The sequence below is a fragment of the Ptychodera flava genome, chromosome 1 (assembly GCF_041260155.1).
Source record: "Ptychodera flava strain L36383 chromosome 1, AS_Pfla_20210202, whole genome shotgun sequence".
Taxonomy (NCBI): domain Eukaryota; kingdom Metazoa; phylum Hemichordata; class Enteropneusta; family Ptychoderidae; genus Ptychodera; species Ptychodera flava.
In genome coordinates, this window is record NC_091928.1 from 26,965,184 (window position 1) to 26,992,387 (window position 27,204).

General features: G+C 37.6%; 2 protein-coding genes across 2 annotated transcripts in view; both read right to left on the minus strand.

The window, feature by feature from the left end:
- Positions 1 to 7,093: 7,093 nt before the first annotated feature.
- Positions 7,094 to 22,335, minus strand: LOC139134023 (uncharacterized). The gene is made up of 9 exons (XM_070700865.1): positions 22,159 to 22,335; positions 16,533 to 16,667; positions 15,220 to 15,390; positions 12,811 to 14,525; positions 10,879 to 11,070; positions 10,465 to 10,539; positions 9,025 to 9,075; positions 8,661 to 8,751; positions 7,094 to 8,396 (listed from the first exon to the last, which is right to left on the minus strand). Exons 4-9 carry the CDS (start codon positions 13,145 to 13,147, stop codon positions 7,679 to 7,681), a joined length of 1,464 nt encoding a protein of 487 aa, XP_070556966.1. The 5' UTR covers positions 13,148 to 14,525; positions 15,220 to 15,390; positions 16,533 to 16,667; positions 22,159 to 22,335; the 3' UTR covers positions 7,094 to 7,678.
- Positions 22,336 to 25,811: 3,476 nt separating this feature from the next.
- Positions 25,812 to 27,204, minus strand: part of LOC139134030 (kremen protein 2-like) — an 11,686-nt gene continuing 10,293 nt past the window's right edge. Inside the window, exon 9 of the mRNA XM_070700879.1 lies at positions 25,812 to 27,204. This exon is cut by the window's right edge and continues 364 nt beyond it. Within this exon, the coding sequence (XP_070556980.1) occupies positions 27,001 to 27,204 (204 nt within the window). The 3' untranslated portion in view covers positions 25,812 to 27,000.

Genomic DNA, 27,204 nt, shown 5'->3' on the forward strand with positions numbered 1-27,204 from the left:
CGGTGATGCTCTATAACATTGCTGTGTACTCATGCAGCGATGGAAACCACAAAATTTCGTAATTTGCCGGATCGTTTTACAGTGAATTGAAATCCCTTTTACGGAATAGTCCATCTGCAGCCGATGTCGAGTGACATACGTTGAATATTGACAGAGAAAAAATCAAGATCATACAAATACAGTGCAAACATGTGCCAAAACAGACTATTGACGAGTTCAGAGTATATAGGGCTGTGTTCAGACAAAGAAAAGGCGTCATGTCAGAAAAATGCCATAACGCTTTAGCGGACTAACGTTAATACTTTACAACAAAAACAACAACAACAACAACAGAAATAAAAGAAAGAAAACATGGTAAGAAAAACACTGATAGCAAATTAGAATATAAACAGCAACATTTTGGTCTTCACATTTGGAACTTACCTTGTGTGGGCTGGCTGACACAAACATTTATAATAGTATGGCTATATTTAAGGTATTGCCTATGCCGTGTGTGGCGCTATCACTAAAGAGTCTGGTGATTGCCGCAGTGTTTTTCCGACAGCCATTTTCAATCAATTAGAACCTGAGATTATTTTTATGTGTGAGCATACTATTCCGATGAATATTTAACAAAACTGTTATGAGTTATGAGCAACTTGACTACGCTCTGATTTGAAAAGTTCTCACCTCTCGCTCATCAGTTTATCTCAGGCTCCACTTCCAATGATGAACACCTCATCGCTCCCCCCCAGCCCACTTCCTCATCACACGTACGGCTTCCCCCTGCCATCTTACCTCAGCATCATATAGCTCTTTCTTTCACTCTGCAAATGTTCACAAACTCATCGATCCTCCCCGATGCCGGCCGTTAGATTATTCTCGATATGAAGTGCAGGGGTGAAATCGTACGAGCTAATAATCTTTAAGGTCCTGATACGGATTTTGCGGAGCGAGGTTGTACGGCGGAATGACCCCAGCGAGCGAGTAGTGAGCCAGTACATCGTTTATCGTTGGACGACGTATTCGAATCTAACAACAAACATCATAATATATCTCTTAAGATTATTCAGGTTTATTGAAACGATAATCAAATTTTAGAAAGCACAATACTAAATGGTATTATATGTATAGCTTCACCATTGTAATCAATTGTAATTTAAAGACGAGGACACTGACACGTTCCAAATATTATCATTGGATCCACATTTTGAAAAAAAAAGTTGTAAGAACAAGCTTTGACCTCTCATGTATGTACGTGTGTGTACATCTTTATTCTTTATTTGCTCTTTTAGGCCACCGGCCCAAATTGCAACACAAATACTACAAACAACAAAATGATGATGAAACTCAAGGGAAAGAGTACATCACGTGGTTACAAAGAATTCTTTTCTTAGTTTTTCTGCTTTTAACACATATAAAGCAAGATTTACAATTGTTGAGTTTTTAGTGGAAGACATCAATGAATAAAATTTTTCTTGCGTTGGTTGCGAGTATGACCAACGGGGTAAATATTTGTTTCTCAAATTATGGTATAATGGGCAAACGCAAATAAAATGATATTCGTCTTCTATTTCAAACGAGTTGCATAATTTACATGTCCTATCATCAAATATAATACCCTGGGCTCTTCCTTTTTCGATTTCAAGTCTCAAACCGCAGCTTCTAAGACATGCAAGAGCCCTCTTAAATCTAAAAAACATGTTTGAGCTGAGATAATCCTCAGTTTGGAATGAAACTTTAAAATTACAATACAACCGGAGTTTGTCCTTTGTGCATACTTCCGAATACCAGTTTTGTTTGTAAATATCTTGTGCCCTTGTAATGAAATTGTGAATGAAAGTGTCAAAGTCTCCTGGGCCTTGCCAGAACCAAACTTCACCAAAACCATGTTCACACAAAAGATTTTTCACATGAGTAGCCCATGATTCTTTGTTGTTATTGTCGAGTGCCATAGCAAGCTGGTAAGCATGCTTGGTCACTCTATTTTGTGGCATTTTCAGTATTTTATACCAATAGGACAAAACTTTTTTGTAAGTATGAATAAAAATTGGGAATCTACCACTATCGCCTAAAACAAAACGTCTGCTGTACAAGATTTGACACCCATATAAACTTTACAATATTTGAGTTGTACTCGTTCTGCAGCACTGTACATACGATATCCCCAAATTTCTGCCCCGTAAGTCAGTATTGGTAATATCATAGTATCAAATAGTTTGAAATAATCTTGAAACGATAAAGTATTTGTTTTTCTAAACATACGAAAAATACAACCCATTGCCTTCCTAGCTTGATCTGCTAAGGTAAGGACTGCTTTACTCCAAATATTTCTGCTTGAAAACATCAAACCTAGGTACTTATAATAGCTTACAGTTTGCATTCTTTGTCCCATGAAAACCAATGCTCGTTTTTCTTCAAAACACCTCCTCGTCTGAAAACAATGATTTGTGATTTTTTCAAATTAACAGTCATTTTCCATTTTAAACAGAAAGCTTCCAACACATCCAAAAGTCTTTGTAATCCACCTGGAGAATCACTGAACATAGTGACGTCATCAGCGTATAACAGCGAAAACAAATCATAAAGTTCTTGTGTAAGTTGTATGCCACCTTGACCCGAATTACTAACATGGTGTTCAGTTCATTAATAAAAAGCGAAAACAGAAAGGGACTTAACATGCATCCCTGTCTTACACCAACAGAACAGGAAAAGTAATCTGTTCTACCTTGACGGGATTTAACACAAGATTTAAGCTCATTATACATTGATTTAAAATGATTAACATTTTCCCCTCAATTCCCTCTAAATATAGTCTGTACAGTAGCAAATTGTGATTCACAGAATCAAAAGCTTTACTGAAGTCAACAAAGACACAATAGAAGCGCCCTCTTGTCTACTAAGATATTTCTGAATCATAACATGTAATGTGAAAACATTATCAACGGTGCAATAGCCACGTCTAAAACCACCTGACACTCAGTAATACAACCCATCATGTCAGCCCATTTCGTCAATCTCTGATTTAAGACAAATGTAAAAATTTTGCTAATTGAATTTAGTAAAGTAATACCTCGGAAGTTATTTGGGTCGTCAAAACTGCCCTTTTTGTGGAGGGGGACAATCATACCAAATTTCCACTCTTTTGGGAAAACCCCAGCATCGAAGATAACATTAAAGAGAACTTCCAAAACAGGGATAAGGCTAATCTTTGCATTCTTAAAAAATTCATTTGGTATACCGTCTGGACCGGGCGATTTACCGGGTTTAAGTTTCTCCAATGCATAAATTATTTCATCTCGAGTAATGACTCCATTAAGTACATCAACTGGATGAACATTTTGTACTCCCTGCAACGGATACATGTTTTCTAAGAAGTCTTCAACTGTAATATCAAATCTGGTTTTCTGACAATCGGGATTGTGCAGACTTTTGAAATGATTCACCCATTCCGTTGCTGAAATACTTGACCTGGATTGTGGACCCCCCTTGAAACTTTTGACCTGTTTCCAAATATTTTGCCCAGTGTTAAAGACAGCGGGACTAAAATTTGCTTTGTTGACTCTACACGTGGATTTGAAAAAAGACTTCAGTGCTTTGTAATTATTAAGACTATCCTGGTCGTTCGAAACTCTAAAATTGCGGAGGGCTTTGTACATTTCCTTCTTTGCATTTTCACATTCTTTGTTAAACCACTTTGTTGCAAAGACCCTTTAACCCCTTCCCTTAATGTAATTTTAGGATAGTCCGCTGCAGCCCAAACTAATAAATCATACACTTTTGTAACCAATCTGTCAACGTCTGCCTCGTCTGCCTCTAAAATATGGTTGATATGAGTTTTACCCTCCGTTGACACAATGTTATCATTAAAACTTCTTGGTTGTTCAGAATCCCACTTTGAGTACGAATATTCATAGAATTCTAACTCTTGTGAATTCTGTGAGGTATTTAGGCGGCAAGGCATCTTAATATTCATTGTACAAGACAAAGGGAAATGGTCGGAGTCACTCTTGTCTTCAACATTGAAATCAAAACGTAATCAAACAAAGAGGTAGATGCAATCATGTAATCTACAACACTGGTACCCCTATTCGCAATACAAGTATAATTTCCTACTAAGTCAGACCCACATCTTCCATTAAAAAGATGAATGGAGTGATCTCGACACACTTCAAGTAATCTCCTGCCAAATGAATTAATTACAGAATCTTTCGATTTACGCTCGATATGAAAATCATCAACCTCGTAACTGTCACGGTCACAGGCAAGTGATTTATGGAATCGTTTATAATATAGTCATAATCTTGTGCTGTTCTTGCATTAAAATCACCCATGAGAAGTATATCACTATCAGGATACTTGGCTTTGAAATCCAAAATCTGATTATCTAACAACTCAATGCCATTATTTTCGCATGTATAACATTTGGAACCTTCTGGAGGGATATACAGACATCCCAAAATAACATTTTTTCGGGAATCCAAATTTATTTCCCTGTAGATTAAAGAAAATTGAATCTGGGAGTGTTGAACTCAGTCTAGTGATCTCTGTCGAGCACCAGTCTTTAACAAACACAGAGACACACCGCCTCCGCATCTGCCATGACGGGAAGTTTTACTTCTGCAGAAATGAAATGCTTTAAAACCAGATAAAGTAATATTTGTCAACATTTCTTTACGTAACCATGTTCAACAGTACAGATGATATCAAATTGATTGAAATAATCTAGCAGAGAAAAGTCACTTATTTTGTTAAACAGACCTTGCACATTCCAAGAAAGAAATCTAATACATTTTCTAACACAAGTATTCGATGGGCCTTGACCATAGCCCTATCTTCGGCCACCTTGTCTAACAACAGTATCTGTTGATTCATTGTACGTATAGAAAACCTTGGCCCCATTCTCATAAGCTACCAGTGTTTTATAATTTACAAAGGCCTTTATATTTTGTGCCATCAGTTCTTTCCGCTTACCGAAAAGTTTCTTCCTTATAAAACCAGTCTCTTTAGAAAAGTCTTCATCGACGAAAATGTCCGTGCCTCTCAGCTCTTTTCCCTTGGACAGAATCTTCTCCTTGTCCTTGTACGAGCAACACATAGCGACTATTGGTCTGTTCATATTTGTCCCCGTTTTCATTCTATGTACTCTTTCAAATTCAATGTTCTCTTCGATCTTCATCTTCTCCGAAAGTAAAGTCTTTATTTTCCGTTCGGTTTCTTCCCAGGTCTCCACTCCAACCTCCTTCACACCTCGGAAAATGACATTATTTCTTTTGGACTGGTCTTCCATTTCTGCTTTGGCTGTATTTAGTTGTTTCAGCTGTCTTTCTATCCTAACTATGTCCTCTTCTAAATAGTCAATCTTACATAGTTTTTCTTTGTTTTCCTCTGCCGTTTTTCTAACATCGTCAATAGCCTCTTCCATTTTATTTAACTGAGTTTCCATTCTCTCCATCTTTTTAGTCAACGCCTTCGTGTCTCTCTTCAGCTCTCTCATGTTATCTTGAATATCTCTTAGCATACCTGTTACTGTTTCATCTGCTGATCTCAGCTCTCCAGATTTCGTTAACGTCGTTTGGCGTGTATCTGGTCCAGGGTTTAGTTCAATATCACCTGATAATTGCAATAATCTGCTAACGTGAGGACTGTGGTTGTTTGCAAAAGTCATTGTGCTGGAACTTGACAATGTCCACGACTCCATTGCAGAATTCGCCACTGCACTCGTAGCACGCACTGCCCATGGCGCGAACTCATGAAAGTCTTTGACCAGCTCATTGGCATCGAAATCAGAGGACCACTCTGTCGTTATGCGTCCAGACGTTATCAGCCAATCATGTAGCATGTCCACACTACAGACAATAGCGGATGCACCTGCTGCTGTGTAGGTCCATACTAGAATGCAGAAAAGCAGCCTGTATGCAAATTCGTTGAGTGAAGACCACTCTGAAAATGGAGTGTACTCTGAGATTTCTAACCATCTCCAACTTGCTGGATGCGAAAACGTTCCAATCGCTGCTCTCCATTCAACAATTCCAACACCCATGGCTTCAGTCAACTTTGATGTTCAAAATATGTCAAAGATTTGGTGATGGGTACACTTTCTCACTGAAAAATTTCAGTAAACTTCGGAGCTTCACGTATCGTGTGCTCACTGTACTCTGACCCCTCTACCTCTCCCTGTGTGTACATGTACGTATGTATGTACGTATGTATGTATGTATGTATGTATGTATGTATGTATGTATGTATGTATGTATGTATGTATGTATGTATGTATGTATGTATGTATGTATGTATGTATGTATGTATGTATGTATGTATGTATGTATGTATGTATGTATGTATGTATGTATCTTTGTATGTATCTTTGTATGTATCTTTTTATGTATCTTTGAAATTTTTTTGTCGAAATAAAGAGATACACGTGTGAATGAAATATTTCCAGGACAGTCTTCATCAATTTTGTACTTAATGTATGCATTTGGACTTCTAAGAAATTATGAATGTGAAATGTCATTGCTTCAAGATGAACTCTGAAAAAAACGTCGAACGTTTAGGGCAAGAAAGCAGACTACAGATACTTTCATACATAGAATTATACATACATAGCATTAACCAATGGTAACCTTACAAGACCTATAATTCAAAAAATCAATTTATCTTGCTTCTAACATTTAAATGACACAATCAAAACTACTAACATTACTTGAACTACACGAATGATAGTAAAAATCGTTAAGAATATTTTCTTCGTGAGAATATTAAATAGTATATCAAATAAAGTATCTGTCAAAAATTCTGGAAAAATATTGTAATGGTCGGAATATATACACACTTAATGATTTTGAAAGCTGTCGCATTATCGCGTTTAGCGTCTGAAAGAATAGTAAATGAACCTGCATAAAGTGTATACTTTTTCAGATACCTTTATAAAATTTAAAAGTCATACAAAAACATTCTTGGAGTATGTGAAAATAGAAAACGGTAAATATAAAACGACGATTATATATCGATCCCCGTGTAGATTTTATGGCAACTAGTATCGAACTATCTGCATGCTTGCCTGTCTAATTTGTAAGTGAATATTAAGCTGCGCAGTATCTGTGCATGTAAATATATATCCTAACCAATCAATCTATGCTGTATTGTTATTGAAAGAATGTGTATATGTCTCTGTCAGTGCTTTAAGTTCATTTAACATTCTGCCCTCGATGCGGTGAAAATATTTATATATTCCGCGATCGGAACAATCTTACAAAGTCCAACCTTCATTCCCTTCATACAAAACGTTGTCAACAAAGCCTGATGAACTCTTGGATTCATCATCTGTTTTAGCCACGCCCTCTACGGCAGTATTTCCGTCGTCACGCAAAGAATTCTCATCTTCATCGCGAGAAATCACACCGACGACAGCGGGGCCTTGTGCCTCCTCGTATGCAACATTTTCCACGAATCCCGCATCTGAACTCCTGGGCGTTATATCGCCCTCATTCGGTGAGGGGTTGGAATCAGGGCCTATCTCCGAATACTCGCTGTCAGCACTTTTGGGAAATACATCACGGGCATTCACATTTCCGTCGTTGTCTGACTGATCCCTGTTCGTCTGTTGAGGGCGTGTATCAGTGTTAACGATATTGCCACGACTTTCACCAACTATGTCGTACTGACTTTCTTCTGTGTTGACGTTGTTTAGTTGAATTTAGTCATTATCGCTAGAATTCACACCGACGACAGATGGGCTCTGTGATTCGTATGCAATATTGTCCACAAATCCTGCGCCAGAACCCCCATGCGCTGTATTGCCCTCCTTTGGTAAAAGATTTGAATCAGGCCCTATCTCAGAATACTCATTTGCAGTATTTGTAGGACGTTTATCATAGGCGCGCACATTTTCGCTGTTGTCTGGAGAGTCTCCTCCGTTCATCCGTCGAGCTCTTGCATCAGTGTCAGCAGTATTTCCACGACTTTCGCCGACTATGTCGTAGTGACTGTCTTGAATATCGATGTTGCTCATTCGAACTGCGTCAGGGCTGGCTGTTTCGTCACCTTTATCCGAACGGTTCCCATTTCCGTTGGAATTATCACCAACGACAGACCGACTTTGTCTTTCATGAATAATATTGTCCATAACTCCCGCCCCAGAACTCCGTTGCGTTACGCCGCCCTCCAAGAGGTACGCTTCGGGTACTATCTCAGAATACTCGCCAGCAACAGCAGTTTGACCTGTATTGTGAGCCTTCACATTTTGCTGCTTGTCAGGTAGGTCACCGTTCACCTGCTGAGGGCGTACATCAGTCTCGGCAACATTCTCTGGGATTTCATCAATTGTATCGTACTGCGTGTTTTCGTTACAATTGATAAGATTGTATAAGCTTACTTCGTCGAGAATGATGGTTTCGTCGACTTTCCTTTGCTCTCTATACAAATAGAAAATGAAAGGATTTTAAAGATGTCGTTACCAAGCCATATTTACGAAATCTAACCTCTACAACCGAAACGAGGCAAAGTTTAATGCCAACACTATAACTAACATTGTCTATTTTTCATCTCAACTTACTGCAACGGTCAATACCCTTTTTGTCTAAAACATCAGGAAATCCTCTAAAACTGTTTCGTAATTTTACATTTAGATACTGTGAGAGACATAAGTGAATTGCTGAAAGAGACGACGTCAAACGTACCTTTCCTTTGTCCATCGACAGCATAAGAGAATCAGTACTACAGCTAGTATAATGACTGCCGCCACACCAAGGACAGTTCCGAGTACCAAACCTAAAAAAATCAAGACTTAATATTCATTTAATCTTCACGACAAATGAAGACGATATCGCTAAATTGTCGCACTTGATTTATTTTTTTTTAATTTTTAGCAAAAGACCAAAGCAACAGATGCGAGGATACTTGTTTCTGGTTTATGAGATTACTTATCGCCCTGTCGTCCCCGACTGAAAAAATGTTTAGTAAATTAATAACCGTTAGTTACATTGAATCACGTATTTAACCAATGCAAAGAGCTGTTAGAGTAACAGTGTATAAAAAACTCACCCGCGGAAATTCCCGAGACAGGTTCCTGGCCGACTGCAGTAGAAGTAAGTTCTGAAAATGACATGAAATCTTGCACAGTAAAACAGTAAAAAAGTGCGCATGCTTATAGTTTTACAAGTATTCGTGTCTTCGTATATGAAGCCATTTAAGCAGAACAGGTTAAACAAGTAAACATACATACACACACACACATACATACATACATACATACATACATACATACATACATACATACATACATACATACATACATACATACATACATACATACATACATACATACATACATACATACATACATACATACATACATACATACATACATACATACATACATACACACCACACCACACCACACCACACCATCATACCATACCATACCATACCATACCATACCCAGGGCTCGAAATAGCGGTAGTCCGCGTCCACAGACTACCAACTTTTCCCTGGGGCTACCAAAGTCCATGAAATGGTAGCCCACACGGACTACCAAAGCCTGGGACATGAAATACTTGGCGTGCGATGTTCATCACTTTTGGACGATCTAAATGCTGTCAACATGTACTTTCATTTGTTTGAAGCAATTATCCTTTCATCTGTGAAGAGTTTTTTTCTGGTGACTATTACAATTTTCACTGCTATGTTGTTGTTTTCGCAAGATGCAGAGCGTTTGATACTAGCAATGTTAGGTGCTTTCCCTGTGCACTCTTTGCATGCCAGTTCACACTATGCTGTTGATCGGCAGCATACAAGACGTGCTTGTGTCAAGTTTTTGGGTTTTGATGCTGAAATTTCACAAAACTTTCCCTTCTATATCAAGAGATTGTGTAATCAGTTTGATTTGAAATAGTAATATAAAACACTGTGCTCGGAAATCGTGGCTGAGTTTCGCTGTCTTTTATCTATGGTTGTCGATCAGTATCAATGTACAGTGGAATTACGTTCTGTACAGAGAGACTCGGCATGCCAAGGCATGCCAGTTCATAAAGATCATGAGAATTTTTTTTTTCTGTTTTTTTTTTACTATTTCCTCTGATGTATCAGCCGATTTAGAAACTGATAGAAAGTGTTACAAATGTACAAAAATAAGCATAAATTAAGCGTTCTGACACATAACATGGGGTTTCTCGAGTAGAAGCCCCTAGTTTTACTGCTGTTTTGTGTTGCTGATCCGGGGGCTTATACTGGGACGAGCACAGTATCCCTAAACTAAAATATTCATGGACTACCAGCCATTGTCACTGGGCTACCAACTTCAGAAAATGGTAGCCCAAGTGGACTACCAAGGTAAAAAGTTAATTTCGAGCCCTGATACCATACCATACCATACCATACCATACCATACCATACCATACCATACCATACAGACACCATATCGTACTATACCATACCGTTAAAGCACCATGCATCGGACAAAGACAATCGAATAGCGAGAATTACCGGTTGTCTCTACTGTAATAGAAATATTATCAGCACTTGTTGTTAGCTCGGTATACGAAGTTGTCTTGATTTTCTCTAAGACAAAAGATATAAAAAAGAAAACCGAACTCAAGTTAGACTAACCGCAAAGATATGAAAATTCATAAGGAGGAAGATGTTCGACGACAGAAAAAGAAGTATGTCTCTGAACATATTGAAAACCACATGCATTTGTAATTGTTTGATTTTATGACTAAACCATATGACGTAAGAGTGTAGGCGCAGTTCCAGCGTCCGCCTACGGCTGTGTTTATTAACAAATATAATTAGTAATACTATAATGGCCATATGTGGAAAGAGCGACCCTATGGCCATATTGACGTTATATGCCTGTTTCTGTTGCATGTGCGTTTGTACTGATTGCATGTTTCTGACCTATGCATTGTGGTAACGATGCATTCCACTCTCCATCTTGGCACTGGACCGATGAGTAAGTGGCATTGACCTCATAACCTGGGTCACAGACGACAGTCACAATGTCACCGCTGAGATGTGGACACAGGCTGTTACTGTCGGTTCGACCATTCTCCACGTCATCCGGATCGTCACATTGCGTTCTTTGCAAAACTGTGGGGCGTCATGGAGAAAGACATGAATTACTGGTAGAACTATGATGAAGGCCCCCAATGCGAGTCCTTGGATTGTACAATAAGACGTAGAATGCTAAATAGTACTGTGCAAAAAATATTAAGCGCTCCTGGAAATAGCATTCAAATTTTCAAAATTTATATATTTGGTCACGTGACGACAGAACAGATAGAAATAATAGTTACTAGAGTAATTGTATGCTTGTAAATTGTAACAGTGGTGAGGTCATAAAAACCACCCACGAGTGAGAATACATCTATAAAATGCTGCAACGGCATTTCCAGTCTCCAGCCTACAAAGTTTGAAATAAGGTTTGTGCCAAAATGAAAAAACTCGATACTTCAGGTGCAGCCAACGAACTATGCACTTTTAAAGGGGTCCTTACTATGATAAGATATATTGTACATGACAAGTAATGTGAACTGACTAATTTTAAGTCAAGAGGGTAATTAATTAGCTGTTCATAATTTGCCCTCCCACTGAAAATTTTTCGACTTACCCTGCCGCACTCACTTCATTTTTTTCCCGATCCCCACATATTTTTGCCTGTTTCCCCTCCCCACTGTACGGTGAATGTTTGGAGCTCCCCTGCCCTGTGGTGAAAAAAAATTGCTGATTTCCCCTGCCATGGAAATAATTCCCCTCAAAATTTTGTCATTCCATTTCCCCTGCAGACATGAAGCTACCCTACCCTGTGATGAAAAAAAAACTGTCAATTTTCCCCTGCCCTGAGAAAAAAATTCCCCTGAAGGTTAACATTCTCATGCAGACACATACTGCAGTGGCCTTGTATTTGGTTTCCATCTCGCAGTACATAGAGTGAGATATGGGATCAATCGATAGGCTTAGTAGTCTGGATAACCTTAAAGGTATAAGTACTTGCACTGTGTCCCCATCCCCGGAAACACCATGGCTGAAATTCCCCTGTCCCCGTTTTAAAAGTAGCTTCCCCTCTCTTCGTTTTCGCCAAGCCCTGTCCCCAGGACAATCAACCAATATCTGCCCTGCCCGACAAAAAACTAAAATTTGCTCCCCTGCCACCTAAAAAATGTCCCCTGCCCTAGCAAAATTAAAATTTCCCCTGCCCTCAAAAATTGCTTCCGGAATAGCTTTTTCGATGAATAGCTTTGTTGGCTGCACCTGATACTTGGTGTCTCCTGCCCCTTTTCACAAAACGGAGTTTCCAATTGTCTTCCAATCTCTTAGGATAAATGCGCCCTCCCCATAATATTACATTGTATGAAAATGAAAGCGCTAATCATGATATTAATGTTACTTTATTGTCCCGAGACAATGGTGGTGGTAACAACAAAAACAATAACAACAGCTGAATTGCACTCTTAGGTAAGCACTCAAGGTAGAACGCGTTTCGTGGACAGGTATTCAGAATATCTAACTTTTACAATTCTTTTTGAGCTACCTTTTGTTGGGGCTCAATTGAAAGCTCTTAGGGTAAGACAATTTTCCACCATATCCGTTTTGCGAAAATCGAAACTTTTATTTTTCTTAATACAGTTAACACAGGGATGGCGGCCATTTTGAATTTCAAATATCGATAAATCCTGGGTAATTTGTTTCTCTAGTTCAAAAATTTGCGTGACCTCCGATTTTATTCTTGATTTTGAAAGAGAGTGGTTGAAATATTCCTTGAGGAAAGTTTGAGCAAAGGTTTAGGTCGTTCACTTTCGATGTGCACAAGCCTAGATCAAACGAACTCACCCGAGAAATCAACGGCAAAGAAAACAGACCCATTGCTGTCTCCGATAGTGTTTAATTGAATGATTATTTCGTCAGAACAAGAGTAGATTTCTGATGTCGGTGGCGAGGTTTGGTTGAATTGACCCAACACAGTGTCACTTCCATTGTATCCCTCAGTTATAATTATCTCGTAACGTTCGTCAGAGATATTGAATATTGTGAAAGCGAGTCTGATGTGATCGTCTTCCACGGCCATAATACTCCAGTTACAACTGCTGTTGCCATTGTAATATCCAGGAAACTGTGGTGAGTAGATGGTCCCGTTGTTTTCTGTGTAGTCTCCTCCACAAGCTCCCATACGTGCTAAGTTGATAAGAAATTATGATTCAGCGAATGCGTCTGCCTCGAATTTTATTCTATATTGATTTCTATTGTTTAATTATATGAACTGTGTACTGTCACAACGTATTATACCTTTGTGAATATAGCAAAAATATCATAATAGAAACATGATTGCCTGTTTACACTCCTGATGATAATAAACTTAATGAAAATTGTGCAAATCAAATAAATCATTGGAAGTCTACGACTCAATTTTATATTTTTATCATCTCATATATATAATTGCCCAAGGTCGTTGGGAATATAAATATCAAAAACGAGAAGATTAAAGGAATAAACTTCAGCAGGCAATGGCGTTAATTGTGTGGTGTTTGCGAATTTGACGTAATATATCTTGGTAGACTGTCGTGCATATAATAGGGTAAATACAAATGTCCATATTGGCCAACCAGCAACTTTGCGCACGCCCGAGAAAAGCCAATCATAGCATGCATAAGACACTGGTTGGACGGTCCATTATACTTAAACGAATATTAGATTTTATGAGATGACATTCAGTACATACTCATTCTTGATAGCGTGCATTATATATCTCACGAGATAGCTCTTACGGTGGTTTGATAAAAAGAAATTGAAAATAAATATTCGTTTCACAAAATCTCATTCGCCATTCCCTGTTCTCGTCCATATGTGCATCTTAAATAAGATTTGGGATATCGTTTAACTATTGAACGGACAGACAACGCGCGTGATTAATTTTGTTGATTTCCCTGTCAGCTAAAAATATAATACGATCACAAACAAACTTTATGCAGCCATGCAGTGATTTTACTGACACAGATTACATAAGCAATGCAAAGCTGTTACATCCACAGTTCTGAGAATAAGATTTTATCGGCATCGACGTGTTTCGCACAGCACTTGATGTTGCTGAGAGCGTTGCATATTGCTCTATTATGGCAATTCATTTGACTACAGTCATTCATATCAATGGTATTTTCTACAAAATTACAGTAAATGCAATTATTGAAAAAAACTGACATGAGAGGAATTAGAGATTGAAAATCGTATACAAATATTTGCAGGTTGCACATTTAGCAAATGTTAATCAAGTGAATTGTATACTCTACTTTCATAAACTCCATAGTAAGGCCTGCTACCACCACATGCGTGGTTCTCATCTCCTCTACAAGGTTCTCTGCAAATAGCGTTACTTCCACGCGTCGCGTTGACATCCTTGGGGTCTGAGAAATTGCATCGACATTTATTTTCCCGAACTAGACCGAAAGAGTAGTTACGACAACACCCGAGACACCCTTGTATGGTCATATTGCCCGTTGTATCACAATCTTTGTCATGATTATTCGATTCATAGCACCCTTGGTAGCCGTAATCTGAAAAAAAAGAAGAATGCATAGTATTATGAATACTATGGATGAATCAGATTAAGCCAGAGAGTATGAATCGCTATCTTTCTAATAAATTTTGGACTGTTAGATTGATTTTACGAGGACGGTTTATTGAAACGCTGAACGAATCTTCTCAACGCCCTTCCATGATATTTCTAAAAAAATGCTACTTCTTCAACTACACACCACTCGTATACTATGAATTGCTCTCCCAACAAGTATTTCGGTCACAATCGTCAGTGCAGTTTAGTTTTACCCTGTACAAATGTGGTGAAAAACATATTTGAAAGAAAACGTCTAGGGTGAACGAACACAAGTATTTTGTGATGTACAAAGCTAATTGACACATGCAAATTGTGTCTGTTAACCTAGCCGTTGCACAGTTCCACGTACCGTGACCACAGTATCTTCCAGACTTCATTAAATTAGGGTAGAAATACTACAGAAACATCTGGAAAATCGAATACCAGTCTTATTTTCAAAGGTTAGGAATTAATTGATGTAAATTACACTGGGCCTGGTCCGCATTTGTTTCTCCTCGTGTTTTCCGTCATTTTATGTTATAATCAGGATAATTATTGCAATTGCCAACTTTGCTCTCGCAAAGCAATGTGATTTTGTTGAGTTACTGTGCACGTGTTATCTGTTGAGATACAGCTCACGAACAAGCCATACTCACAGTTACAGCTGGCCTTGGCATGTGTACAATTGCACGCTTGACTCGTATTATAATCACAATCCGACCAATATTTTGTCCCTTGCTCACAAGTGACATTATACACGCAGCCGGAAGTGACGTGTTTATCTTCGACTCTCGGGCTCTTGACCCACATTGCACCGGCAGAAAAGCCTGACAAAACATATAAAATATCGTCAGTTTATATCTGATTGATGCAGTAATGGAATAAAAGTCAACTAATCAGAGGTACACCGAGAGGAGGAGAGAAGACCTGATCAAAAATCCAGTGTAAATTTTAACTTCAAAGGCGATTGTAAGCTGTCGAGTACGAGTATTTTATTCGATTAAAGGCAGGGGAATCGATCCCAGGGATCGAGTTTGTTCTAGACTGTAAGAGGATTATGACGGTGCCCTAGCCTTTTCTTTTCCATTGAAAATGTAATCTAGTAAGTACATTTACTGGCAAGACAATCTGACGCCTGAACTACGCCTTTAAATAAATGAGAAATCATTGTACATGAGTCTTAAGGTAGCTAAATACCTTTTAGACACTTTTAGGTTTTTATTTTTTCTCAATTGAACACGTCCAAAACCCCAATAAAGTATACATTTTCTGAAAGCCCTGATATAGAGCTATCCGACCAAGCACAGTACACGGTCACTATTACATAAATGTAACGTGACAAGCGTTTTGCTGAAGCTTCAAAAAACCAGTTTCCGCCTTATGCAAACACGCTGCAAGATTTCCGATTATAATTTATTCATTGACAAGCCTTGACAATATCCTTCAAAACCGTGTCTGCGATTTTTTCCCGGAGGCTCCTTCAAATCATATGGCGTGATAATTACAATTCCTTGAAAAGTACCTTCATCTAACACCTAAAAAAGAGCGCATTAAAAAAACAAAGGCATATAAAGAAATCCCAGACACTGTTTTGAAGGATATTGTCAAGGCTTGTCAATGAAGAAATTCCAACCGGAAATCTTGCAGCGTGTTCGCATAAGGCGGGAAAAACCGGTTTTTGGAAGGTTCAGCAAAACGCTTGTCACGTGACTCCTATGCAAATAATGACCGTGTACTGTGCTTGGTCGGATAGCTCTATATCAGGGCTTTCAGAAAATGTATACTTTATTGGGGTTTGGGACGTTTTCAATTGAGAAAAAAATAAAAATCTGAAAGTGTCTAAAAGGTATGTAGCTACCTTAAATAAATAAGGCTGTCATTAAATGGACTCTATAATAAGGGAAATTTGCACTACATTGTGAAGAACAGTGATCCAGAGATTGCATATCTCTTCACATTGAACATTTACCTAATTCATTACAAACAACATCTGCGTCATCTGTGTTCCAGCCGTCGCTACATATTGGCATCCAACCATCTTCTTCAAGATATACAAATACCCTTCCTTCATAAGGTGTCTCTCCCCCCGTCAGGTTAAATATTTCTATGAGGAAAAAACAAAACAAGTTGCAAACCTTAAAGTGCATCTTTTTCAATGATGTGAATTTAAAAAGGAGACGTATTAAACGAAAGACAGCCATGATGAAAAATTGATAGCATGTAATATTTTTACGAGCACTTCTTGACGACATAAGTATTTTATTCGAAATAACACAGTTTTTCAATTCCTCAAAAAATGACAGAATATGATCTTTTTACCGGCTCTTCTTGACAATATCTTGACAAGTAACTATTTGTTCGAAATAATACAGGCTTTCAATTCCTAAAATGATAATATGAAATTCCTTTTTCGTTAACAGTAACAGAGATACGTTTTATGAAGACGGTTGCTGTGCATGTTGTTTTTTCAGACGAAGGCTTGTATGTCACAGTGACTGAGGTACAGTTATGTAACATTGGTCAAGGCTAATACTAGACTATACCCAGCGAGTTCTTTTGCGATCGTTTGAAAAGGAAAGTAAGAACATAGAAGCTCTCTTCAAAAATGAAATAACGAGACAGTATTTAAGAGTATTTAGCCAAGATAAAAAAAGGAAATGAGGTGCATATAGAGATACAGGCTGTGACCAGAACGGGCATAGATTAGCTAGATGGAGTTGAAAACAAAAAAATTCAAAGGAAGGCAAGAAGATTGGGCAATGGCAAACCACGAATAATAAGAGTCGCACAATAATTGTTTAAACACGTTTCCGAATGGTCGATATCAGTTCCAAGGGCACATAAGTTGTGAGAACCGGTTACTCTCTAATATCGAAACATTTGAAAAAAATCCATATTTGTGCCTTGTACAATTCATTGTTTAATATGATAAGCAGCGTATTCTTTAACCTTCATCAGTCATTCAGAGTAGAGATGAACGAATTCGGTCATATTAAACTCATGGGATTGACATATTTCTAATCGATGTGTACTCAGTCTGCTATAACAAGTTTGATTGCGTTCAGCCCTCCAGCACAGACTCCAGTTTGTTAGACTTCGCCAAAAAATGCTGGTGACATTTAATTTATTATAGTTAGATACACGAGAAACATTGAAAAATGTCGTCGTTTGTCATTCTATCGCCACAAGAATCATGTCCAGCGTGGACACAGAATCGAAGTCATAAGCTCATAATACATTGTCTCACTCTGGTCGAGTAGATGAGAGGAGTCTGTTAGTAAATTCACATGACGATTTTCTATGACACAATCACTATTTGCTTATAGACGGAAAATCAACGTAACGTCACGTGACGGTATAAAAATTGCTGACCTTTGACTTTCTAAATATCGATCATGACTTCCAGGTCACAGAGCTTACGAATTATTTATGATATCATTGATAACACATGCATCATAAAGTGACATTGTTTGTAACTATAAGCGTTAACTAACTTCCCTTTACCGTGATTGCGACAGTAGTTCCTGCCGTTAGAAGAGACGGCTCTTGTCTCGCTAGGTTCAAAATTTACATGCCCGTCAAAAACTTGAATGTATCTGTGGGATCTGTAGACTTCACATTTACTACAATTGTAATTTTAGGAAGTCGGAGAAACAAAGTTGTGATCGAATGATGGACGGAAAAATCCTTGGCAAGGACTGAAAATAAGACGTCTAACTCATCATCAATACCTGATCTCGTGATTAGGTCAAGATTTGATCGCAACATATGTTGAAACAAAGAAATATGCAAGTAAAAGATTAAATTTTTTAACAATTGGAACGATAATTCTTCCCTCAGGAATATAAATCAGGCAGCAGTACAACGTGGCCACATCGCGGAAAAAGATAAGGTTATTAAATGGAATCGCGGCAGAACATGATGGCGACATCGGGAACAGAAGAAAAACGAAACTAATAAAATGTGTTATATATAGACATTAGCAAAAACTCGGGACAATGGTTGGGTTAGTTGCTTCACTGAAAAATTGGTGAGTAAAATTTAAGATTATGAATGTCCAAATGAGCCACGATCGCGAAATCTTTGATGGACACGAACGACAATGAAATTAAATTGAATTAATTAGCCGTCCAATCAACGGCGACGTTTGTTAGGTCAAATTTTTCGTTGTGAAATTCCAAAGTCAACAGCTGTAGATTGTCTGTCAGCGGGGAGGACACTTTGAACTGAAAAGGGCGTTGGAGATAAAAAAAATAACGCTGGCATAAACTGTATGCATGGACACGAGTAGCGTAAAGATTTTATGATTAGTAAAGAGTAAAACGGTCTCCTCTACCATCTTCGTGCATGCATGGGAATACAGCTGTAGTATATATGTCCTAATTCATTGAAAGCATACTCTGCGTTTGTAAGATAAGGTTATTCCGGAAGTTACTTGCCGAATCGAGTTCGATCAGACTGCGCAGACTCTGATGCGTGGGCCACGGAATAGCATATAGCTGTGGTATAGTAGTTTGTGTTCACTGAAGTTGGATACTTTTACTTTTCATATGAAATGAAAAAGCCATACACGGAAGAGTGTTTGAAAATAAGAGATGTTTGGAATGGAAACGAACTGTGGCGTCAAACGAAAAAATACACATATAGCGATTTACATGTAAGGATCAATCTCTTTGCAGTAATCAGGATCATAGTATTACAGAGAATGGATCCTAATAATCTGTGCAGTGCAAAATTCTGCAAATATAATTTTCTCTGTAAATCCCCACTGAACTTTCGGGTGAACAGGAAATGCAAATAAGTACGCCTCATACGCATACAATACTTCCATGCAGGAAGGCTCAAGGACCGTGAGTGATTTGACAGAATTTATTTTCTCCATATTCATAAGTGTGGTTATATTGGCATGTTTGAGCGTGCTTTATGAACAATATTATTACCGAATCCATATTCTTTGGACTTTAGTCCATACACTGTTTGTTCTCAAACTAAGAACGAAAAATAATATTTACATTTTCTAGTCGTTAAATTCGAACAACTTTGATATTGATCGCCCGGGAATAGTCCATCGAGACTAATCCAGCCAAGCTCCCAAACTCAGGCAATCGTCTGGTTTGTCTTTCAGACGATGTGAATGATAGATTACGGAGGATTGGTTTGTCGGCAAACAGTAATCCTACTTTGTGTCCATAATGAGCAGAGGTCAGAAGGTCAGGTCTTTTGGCGATTTTCACATTTTTTTTCACCCACGCAAAGCCGTACGAATATAATGTAAGTCTGTGTCGATAAATTGTAATGGGGTCAAACTGCTGTGCTCGCTAAATCATTCTGTTAAATCGACAGACGGGCAAAATGGAAAAAACAGGAATAATTCCACATATAATGCGCGCACTTTTTGCGAGTGATCAACGTTTAATATAAATAAGGCGTTTCATAAGCATCGAATTAATTCTCTCATTTTACTGAAGTTTTTGGTTTTAGCAAACAAAAATAAAAAATCCAAATCCTGCCTGTACCCTTAGTTTGGCGATTAGTTACCGTAAGTCGAAACATAAACACATTTAACACTATTAGAACTAATTTTGGATAATTGGATTTTCATATTTTTCAAATTTCTAAAAGTGTTATTAATAGGTGTCGTATTGCTGAATGTTGTAATATTACAATTGCTCATAAAACAAGTGTGTAATATAAAAAGAAAAGCAGATGCGGTAACATTTGTAGATTAAATCAACATTACTTCACCATCCAATTATCCCAAATTAGTTCCAATTGTCAAAACGTCATGAATGTGACGCACATCCACATTACCACTGACATTTGTCACTCAAAAACACTTACACTTGAAATTTCAGTTTTTATCATGAATCAATACCTTGTAAATAACTGTTATATAATTGCCTATTTAGAAAAAATCTAACCTACTTTGCAGTATTGAACTATTAATCCTAGTACCGCACACATTTGCGACAGAGTCCTTACCGATTTAGAAAAGACTGACAGACTTCTAAGTTATAAATGACCACTAGAACTTTAAGTCGTCATCGTTTAATCTATTTACCCCCCCCCCCTTTCAAAAAAAAAAATTAATTGTGCTGTTTCGATAACATGGTTTTCAAAAATAGGATAGATAGGTCGGTAGAAAAATTTTTTTTCAAAATATTTTTTAAATACACATTTCCAGGGGTTCAAACCCTGCAGTTGTTAACAGTTTCATCACCAGATCATGAATTGAATCTCTGGTTGATAAAATAAACAGTGATTGGAAGCGGTTTTCTCGAAGCTTGAATCTCAGAAGGAATGGAGTTTGAGTACCTACAGTAAGACGATGCACTTGCAGTGATGAAATCCTAGATTACATTCTTTTTTTTACTTCCACGTTTACATAGCTCTAAAAAGTTTAGGGTCGGCAGATAAAAAACTGGGCAAGTCGGGTTATCGGAACACAACATTTTTTCTTTGGCTTTAGGACAGAGACACATATTCAGAGTCGCAACGGGCATTGTTTCAGGCGTGAAGCGGTTACGTAACCCATCTCTTTTCCGAAGAGTGCCGACCATGCATCCTTCGGTAATTTTCGGATTTTCGCCGACTGTTAAGCGATAGTATGTTCGGCAAAGTTTGTGTTCTTGTTGTCGTGTGGTGCTGAGCGGAATTGACGTGCTGGCGAAAACGGGAGTGTTTTGAGCTTCAGGAAAGTGAGTTTTACCGTTTTAAAAATTCCTCTCATATTTTTATGAATATATAATGAGTGTGTTTGAAACAAATTTGAAAATCTTTTATCGATACTGTCTGGTTTTACTCAATGGTTTACGGTCAGTCATACCGTCTTTTACACGTGTGTCAAGGAAGGACATGTTTATGAAACTGCTGGCGTGTTATGTTTTGATTGGTGTGAAGCAGTGTTTCTGGCCTGAGAGCTCACAAAGTAACTATGGTTGCTACGCGACTGGAAGTACGATGCCATCTCGTCGTATTTTTCGCATAATCTCGTGCAATTATCAACCACAAACAAAACCTCCAAAAAGTTTAACACCTTTGAAGCTCATTTTAATATGAAAAGCCAATAGTCAACGGAGACGACCATGGAACAAAAGGCATGCCGCGTCTGTCTGTGGCCTTAGTAAATCAAGCGCTCGGTTCACTGGCGACCCACTCACCACAGGTTAATCCTTCGTGGCACTTATGATCAACTTGAAGGGGAAGAAATATTTCTGAAAATGGTATAGGAACAGAATCGAACTTAAAAACCGATATAAAAGCAGACAGTGGGAGCCCTAATTTTACAGCCAACCTACAAGGCTTGTAAGTTGGCTGTAAAATTCATTAACTTCCTTGTGTTGGCCCAAAAATAAAAACGACTTTCGAATATCATTTCGGTCACAACCAGAACCTGGCGCTCGAGTGAAGCAAAACCTTGTGTGAGCGAAACTTTGACTGGTTTATAGGTTTTACAGGCGAGTTTATGTCTCATAAAAGCAAGCCAAGCACGCGATCAACATTTCGTGGACTACGAAGTTCGCCACCGAGAAGCGGCACAACCACACAAGCTCAATGCACAGAACATACACCGATAGACAACATTGTACACTTACGTTGATCAGCTGTGTTGCCCGACACTTGGATCAAAAGTAACAGGATCACCGCAATGTTAATCCCCATTGCACAAGAGTTACAACCTACTTATACGATCTTTGTCCCACTCTTTCTTTGACGTTCTATCATCGGAGTTTGCTGAAATAGGGAACAGTCATGTGGACAACTCACTGATTCAAAAGCTAGCTTGGCGTTGCTGTACTATAAATACCAAACTAGTACAATGGAGTGCATGTTAACACATTGATTCATAGGTTAATAATCAACCCGAAGTACAAAGCATAACTTAAATATTGTGGACATTTTTCACCGGCACAAAGAGTTAACACAGTTTTTTATTTATTTTAGATACCCAATAAATTATTGAAAATGCCAAGATGACGTACTTGAACTCATATAATTCGTCCCAGGTCATTTATCAAATCCGTCATCGAAAAAAAAAACACTTCACAATGCAGAAATGCAGAGTCTCCGTACACCCAGTTTTAGCTTACCCTCTATTGTAGATATATTTGGAAAAGAAAATAGGTCGTGAGTACCACTTAATGAAACTAATAAAGCATCGCCATCAATAAATTATATATAAAATAAATGCGTCACGGTATCTCTGTGAAGTTTTAAATAAGCAATAATTACGGCGACAGTATTCATGGTTTACGTATTTAATCATAAGGTCCCATGCGTCACGAAAGTGAAAGACTTAAATCTTTCGTACAAACTTTCCACAATGAAACTTTTAACCCATCTCTTCCAAAATCATCGTTCAAATTAAGGTGGCAGAGATGCAATCTACCTTAAATTTCCCCATATTTAATTCAAAATGGCTGCCATCCCTGCGTCAGTCTGATCTATTGAGAAAAATATGTTTTCAATCTTCACAAAAGTAAGATGGTAAGAACTTGATTTACTCCAAGGTATTCAAAATGAGCCCCTACAATGCAAGAAGTGACCAGTTTAAGAAAAATTTTGTCCCTAACGCACATGTAACCTAGAAAATATTTGTCCCTAACGCACATGTAACCTAGAAAATATTTGTCCCTAACGCACATGTAACCTAGAAAATATTTGTCCCTAACGCACATGTAACCTAGAAAATATTTGTCCCTAACGCACATGTAACCAGTTTTAGAAAATATTTGTCCCTAACGCACATGTAACCTTAAAGGCAGAGTAAAGTCCACAACCGATCGAAATCACTTGACTTCAGTGATAGATGAGAGACGAGCTGTATCAGAAGATTACATTATCGTATGCAATGGATGAAGAATGAGATTATGACCATAATTTACAAACTCGTTTACAGCCGTTGAATAACGACACACCATAATAATTTGTTCAGGTATTGAGCACTTAAGTAGAAAATACGCCTCTTTTTCAAAATGAAAGAAAAATATCATATTTAGTTCCGTAAACTGCAATAATTTAGATATGAATCACTCATAACTGTGTAAATAATCTGAATAAAGCCTTCCCGTTCTGATGTTACACCCTGTCACTAGGTGGTATAAAGTTAAGGTAAAACCTCAAAATTTAAGGTTTTTTGTCTCATTAGTAAAATTCTGGGCACAATAAATCGATTATTTATGCAACAACAACCACATACAGAGAAAGTATACAACGACATTTTGACCAGTTAATGACATTTCATGCAGGGGCGATAGCAAGTGCAAAATGGAGAGAAGTGGTCAAAATTGAGTTGTATACCCGTTGATGAGATGGTTTATTGCAATTATATCATAATTTTACATTGACATTCGGGCGTAAAACATCAAAAAGGGAATTATCCTCTATTTGAGAGCTCATGCCCGTCATGTCTGTTCTAACCATACTATATTGCCAATATATCACGGTTACGTTTAGCTCAAGCCTGTCATGCCTGTTTTAACCATGCTATATTGCGAATATATCACGGTTATTTTTACGTCTCGACCGATGATTCATATAATATAATATAATATAGATAGATAGATAGATAGATAGATAGGTAGATAGATAGATAGATAGATAGATAGATAGATAGATAGATAGATAGATAGATAGATAGATAGATAGATAGATAGATAGATAGACAGATAGATAGATAGATAGAGAGATAGATAGATAGATAGATAGATAGATAGAGAGACAGACGGACAGACAGACAGACAGACAAACAGACAGACAGACGGACAGTCAGACTTCAGCAATCTTCTGTCTGAAGATTTCATGATGCCTGAAACTTAAGTAACAGATTTCATTACTTTACTTGAAATAATTTGGTGTTATTACCTATAACGCTCTGTAATGCTTACCTATGATGCTTCGCATCTGGCAATGTAATTTCCGACGAGGACATCTGTATACTTCGATATATATATATATATATATATATATATATATATATATATATATATATATATATATATATATATATATATATATATATATATATATATATATATATATGGACCAAATGTCTCATTAAATGTCAATAATGACACGTTCACACTTGTCATAGTTGATGTTAGTAATCTGATAGTAATATGGCCAGATGTTTCATTATGGACGCTACAAGTTCAAGTGCGGTCAATTTAATAACATATTTCTGAAAAGTTAGTGCGGGATGGTACATACTACTAACAATGTTTTTCACTCTCTTTTAGGAAACACATACAATACTCTATCAGTCCCTATTCCTCGTTTGAACAACTCTCTACTAGCATTACGGGACAACTGCATTTATAAAATAGTGCATATTTTGGGCTCTTTCTACACTGATAATATGCAATTTAAAGTAGTATAATCATACATTACATATCACTGTGTCAACAATTTCAGATACCAATAACACGATTGGAACTAATTTGGGATTATTGGATTTCGTATTTTGCAAATTTCTCAAAAGTGTTAGGTACCATATGGCTGAATGTTGCAATATCGCAAATTCCTCGTAAAAACAAGTGTGTAATATAAAAAGAAAACAGATGAGATAACATTTGTACATTAAGTCGACCTCACTTCACCATCCAATTATCCCAAATTAGTTCCAATCGTGTTCAATAGCTTGTCCGGTGCTACTTTATGGCAAGTAGCCTCAACTCTTCTCTTATTTTTAACCCCTCTGCTTGACTAAGGAATGATTGTAGGGGTAAATTAATACTAGTTTTATTAATTTGAACTAACATATGACTTCTAGTATATTTATAGGTCTTTTCTTAATGAAAATTAGGGCGCAATATTCAAAGAAGTTCTAGGCGAATGATTTTTTGTGTGAGTGAAGTGTATAAGCCACGGAGCTCTTCCTACACACTAACCTAATCACTATCTCTCATCACATATTGCAAACAGCTAACGAGATGGCAAACAACTTTAATCAGGGTGTAAAAACCCGAACATTCCTGTGTTCTCCTCGGGGTTTTGTGCGCTGTTTTTTTTAGATGGGAGTGTACCTGTCAAGGTTGTTAATAAAATGTGCGCAAAGCTACCCATCATGTCCATAAAAGGATTCTTGTTTTTATGAGGATGGGAATGTCATTCTTGGCATACAAGGGGTTTTCGTTTGGTCTAGCAGTGATTCAGTTCAATGAAACGCTGAAACTAACCAATCATTCAATCACACGTATGAGAAAATCATGAGACTTACGAAAAAACCACTCAAATAAGAGAAAGAAAATCAAATTTCCAAACAGAAAATAAGATTTATTACCTCCACGACTGTAGAAAGCTTTACAGCTACAATAAAATACAGAAGAAAAAGGAACCTGTGATAAAATGTTGTCGACAGTTGCGACCTTTTGACCTTTGGCGACGCACGACAAAATATAGTGAGACAATTCAGGTCAAAGGTCACCTGTACAATAAAAGGTACTTGTCAAATATTAAGCTACTAGTATAAGAGTTAATCACTAAATGTGGGGATGACAGGACATCGCGGCACTAAATTATCTTGCATACTGACACACCAGCGTTATTTAAAAAAAAATGTGCTAAAATGTTGCCATAATACTAATCTACGTTACAGGTTCAAATTGAAGTAAAAGAATTGTTTGGGATTGAAATGTCAAAGTGAGCAAAATATTTCGTAGAAATTGTCAAAAAAGCTGAAACTATAGTCTAGAGTGAATTTAATCTATAGGAAATTTGAAAAAAAACACCACATTTACACCCCATAGAGCTGCACATATTGTTTTCATACAAACTGTTAGAGAAACAATTCATGTCATTATAGAGTTTTTCGGAGGTATCTAATTCCCCAAAATTTTTGGGTTGATCAAATCAATGAGTTACTCACATCATCATGGCGTCAAATATTAACGCTTTCTGACATATTTACTAGCCACTACATTTGGTAAATTTACTTTTAATTGGCCATTATACTTGTATGGCAGTTATTTGGAGCACCCAGACAATTTTGCTAGTGGGTTGAACACTTGCTGGGATTCTAAAGTTCAAGTTATTGTAGGCTATCCCATGCACGGTCACCATAGTGACGTTTTGTATATTAATTTGTTATTCTGCTAACCAGTATCTATGAAAGAGTTAAACGACTGTAAGCTGCTTAAAGTTCAGCACACAATATCAATTCTTTTGTATAACGCACAAATACACGTACTCTGAAAAAATCTGTCTTGCTAGTAAAAGTTGTGGTCGGCCTTCAGTGCGCTGTCAGACTTCGAAACTCACCGTGTGAGTTTCTCCTGTCAACTATGAGTATTACGAAAATATGGCATCGCACATACACAGAGCAGTTATCCATGGCCTACACTGTACTTAACAACTTCAGCCTTCATCGACTTTAGCACGAGTTTTTTTTTTCGAATTAGTTCCAAGAGATGATGCCGCTTCGTTAGAGATTGACGTCTCTATACTGCTTCGGAGTACAAATTCGACGCTCTGGCTGACTGGTTGGCGCCCTCGTCGGTAGGCTCGTAGACAACGTTGTCAACAAATCCAGACTCAGACTTTTGCGGGTCTTCGATTCGTTTAGCGTCACTTGAGTTGCTCGATGATCCTGCCACTTCCGGCGCATCAGAAGACTCGTAGACCAGGTTATCTACAAAGCCAGA

What these genes read in the sequence shown, in the direction of transcription:
- LOC139134023 (XM_070700865.1), bottom strand. Translation starts at nt 13,147, where the DNA reads ATGGGAGCTTGTGGAGGAGACTACACAGAAAACAACGGGACCATCTAC. An exon ending in TGTCTCGGGAATTTCCGCGG is followed by an intron (nt 8,752 to 9,024) that starts GTGAGTTTTTTA and finishes TGATTTTTTTAG; the next exon opens with GTTTGGTACTCGGAACTGTC. An exon ending in TGTCGATGGACAAAGGAAAG is followed by an intron (nt 8,397 to 8,660) that starts GTACGTTTGACG and finishes CTATTTGTATAG; the next exon opens with AGAGCAAAGGAAAGTCGACG.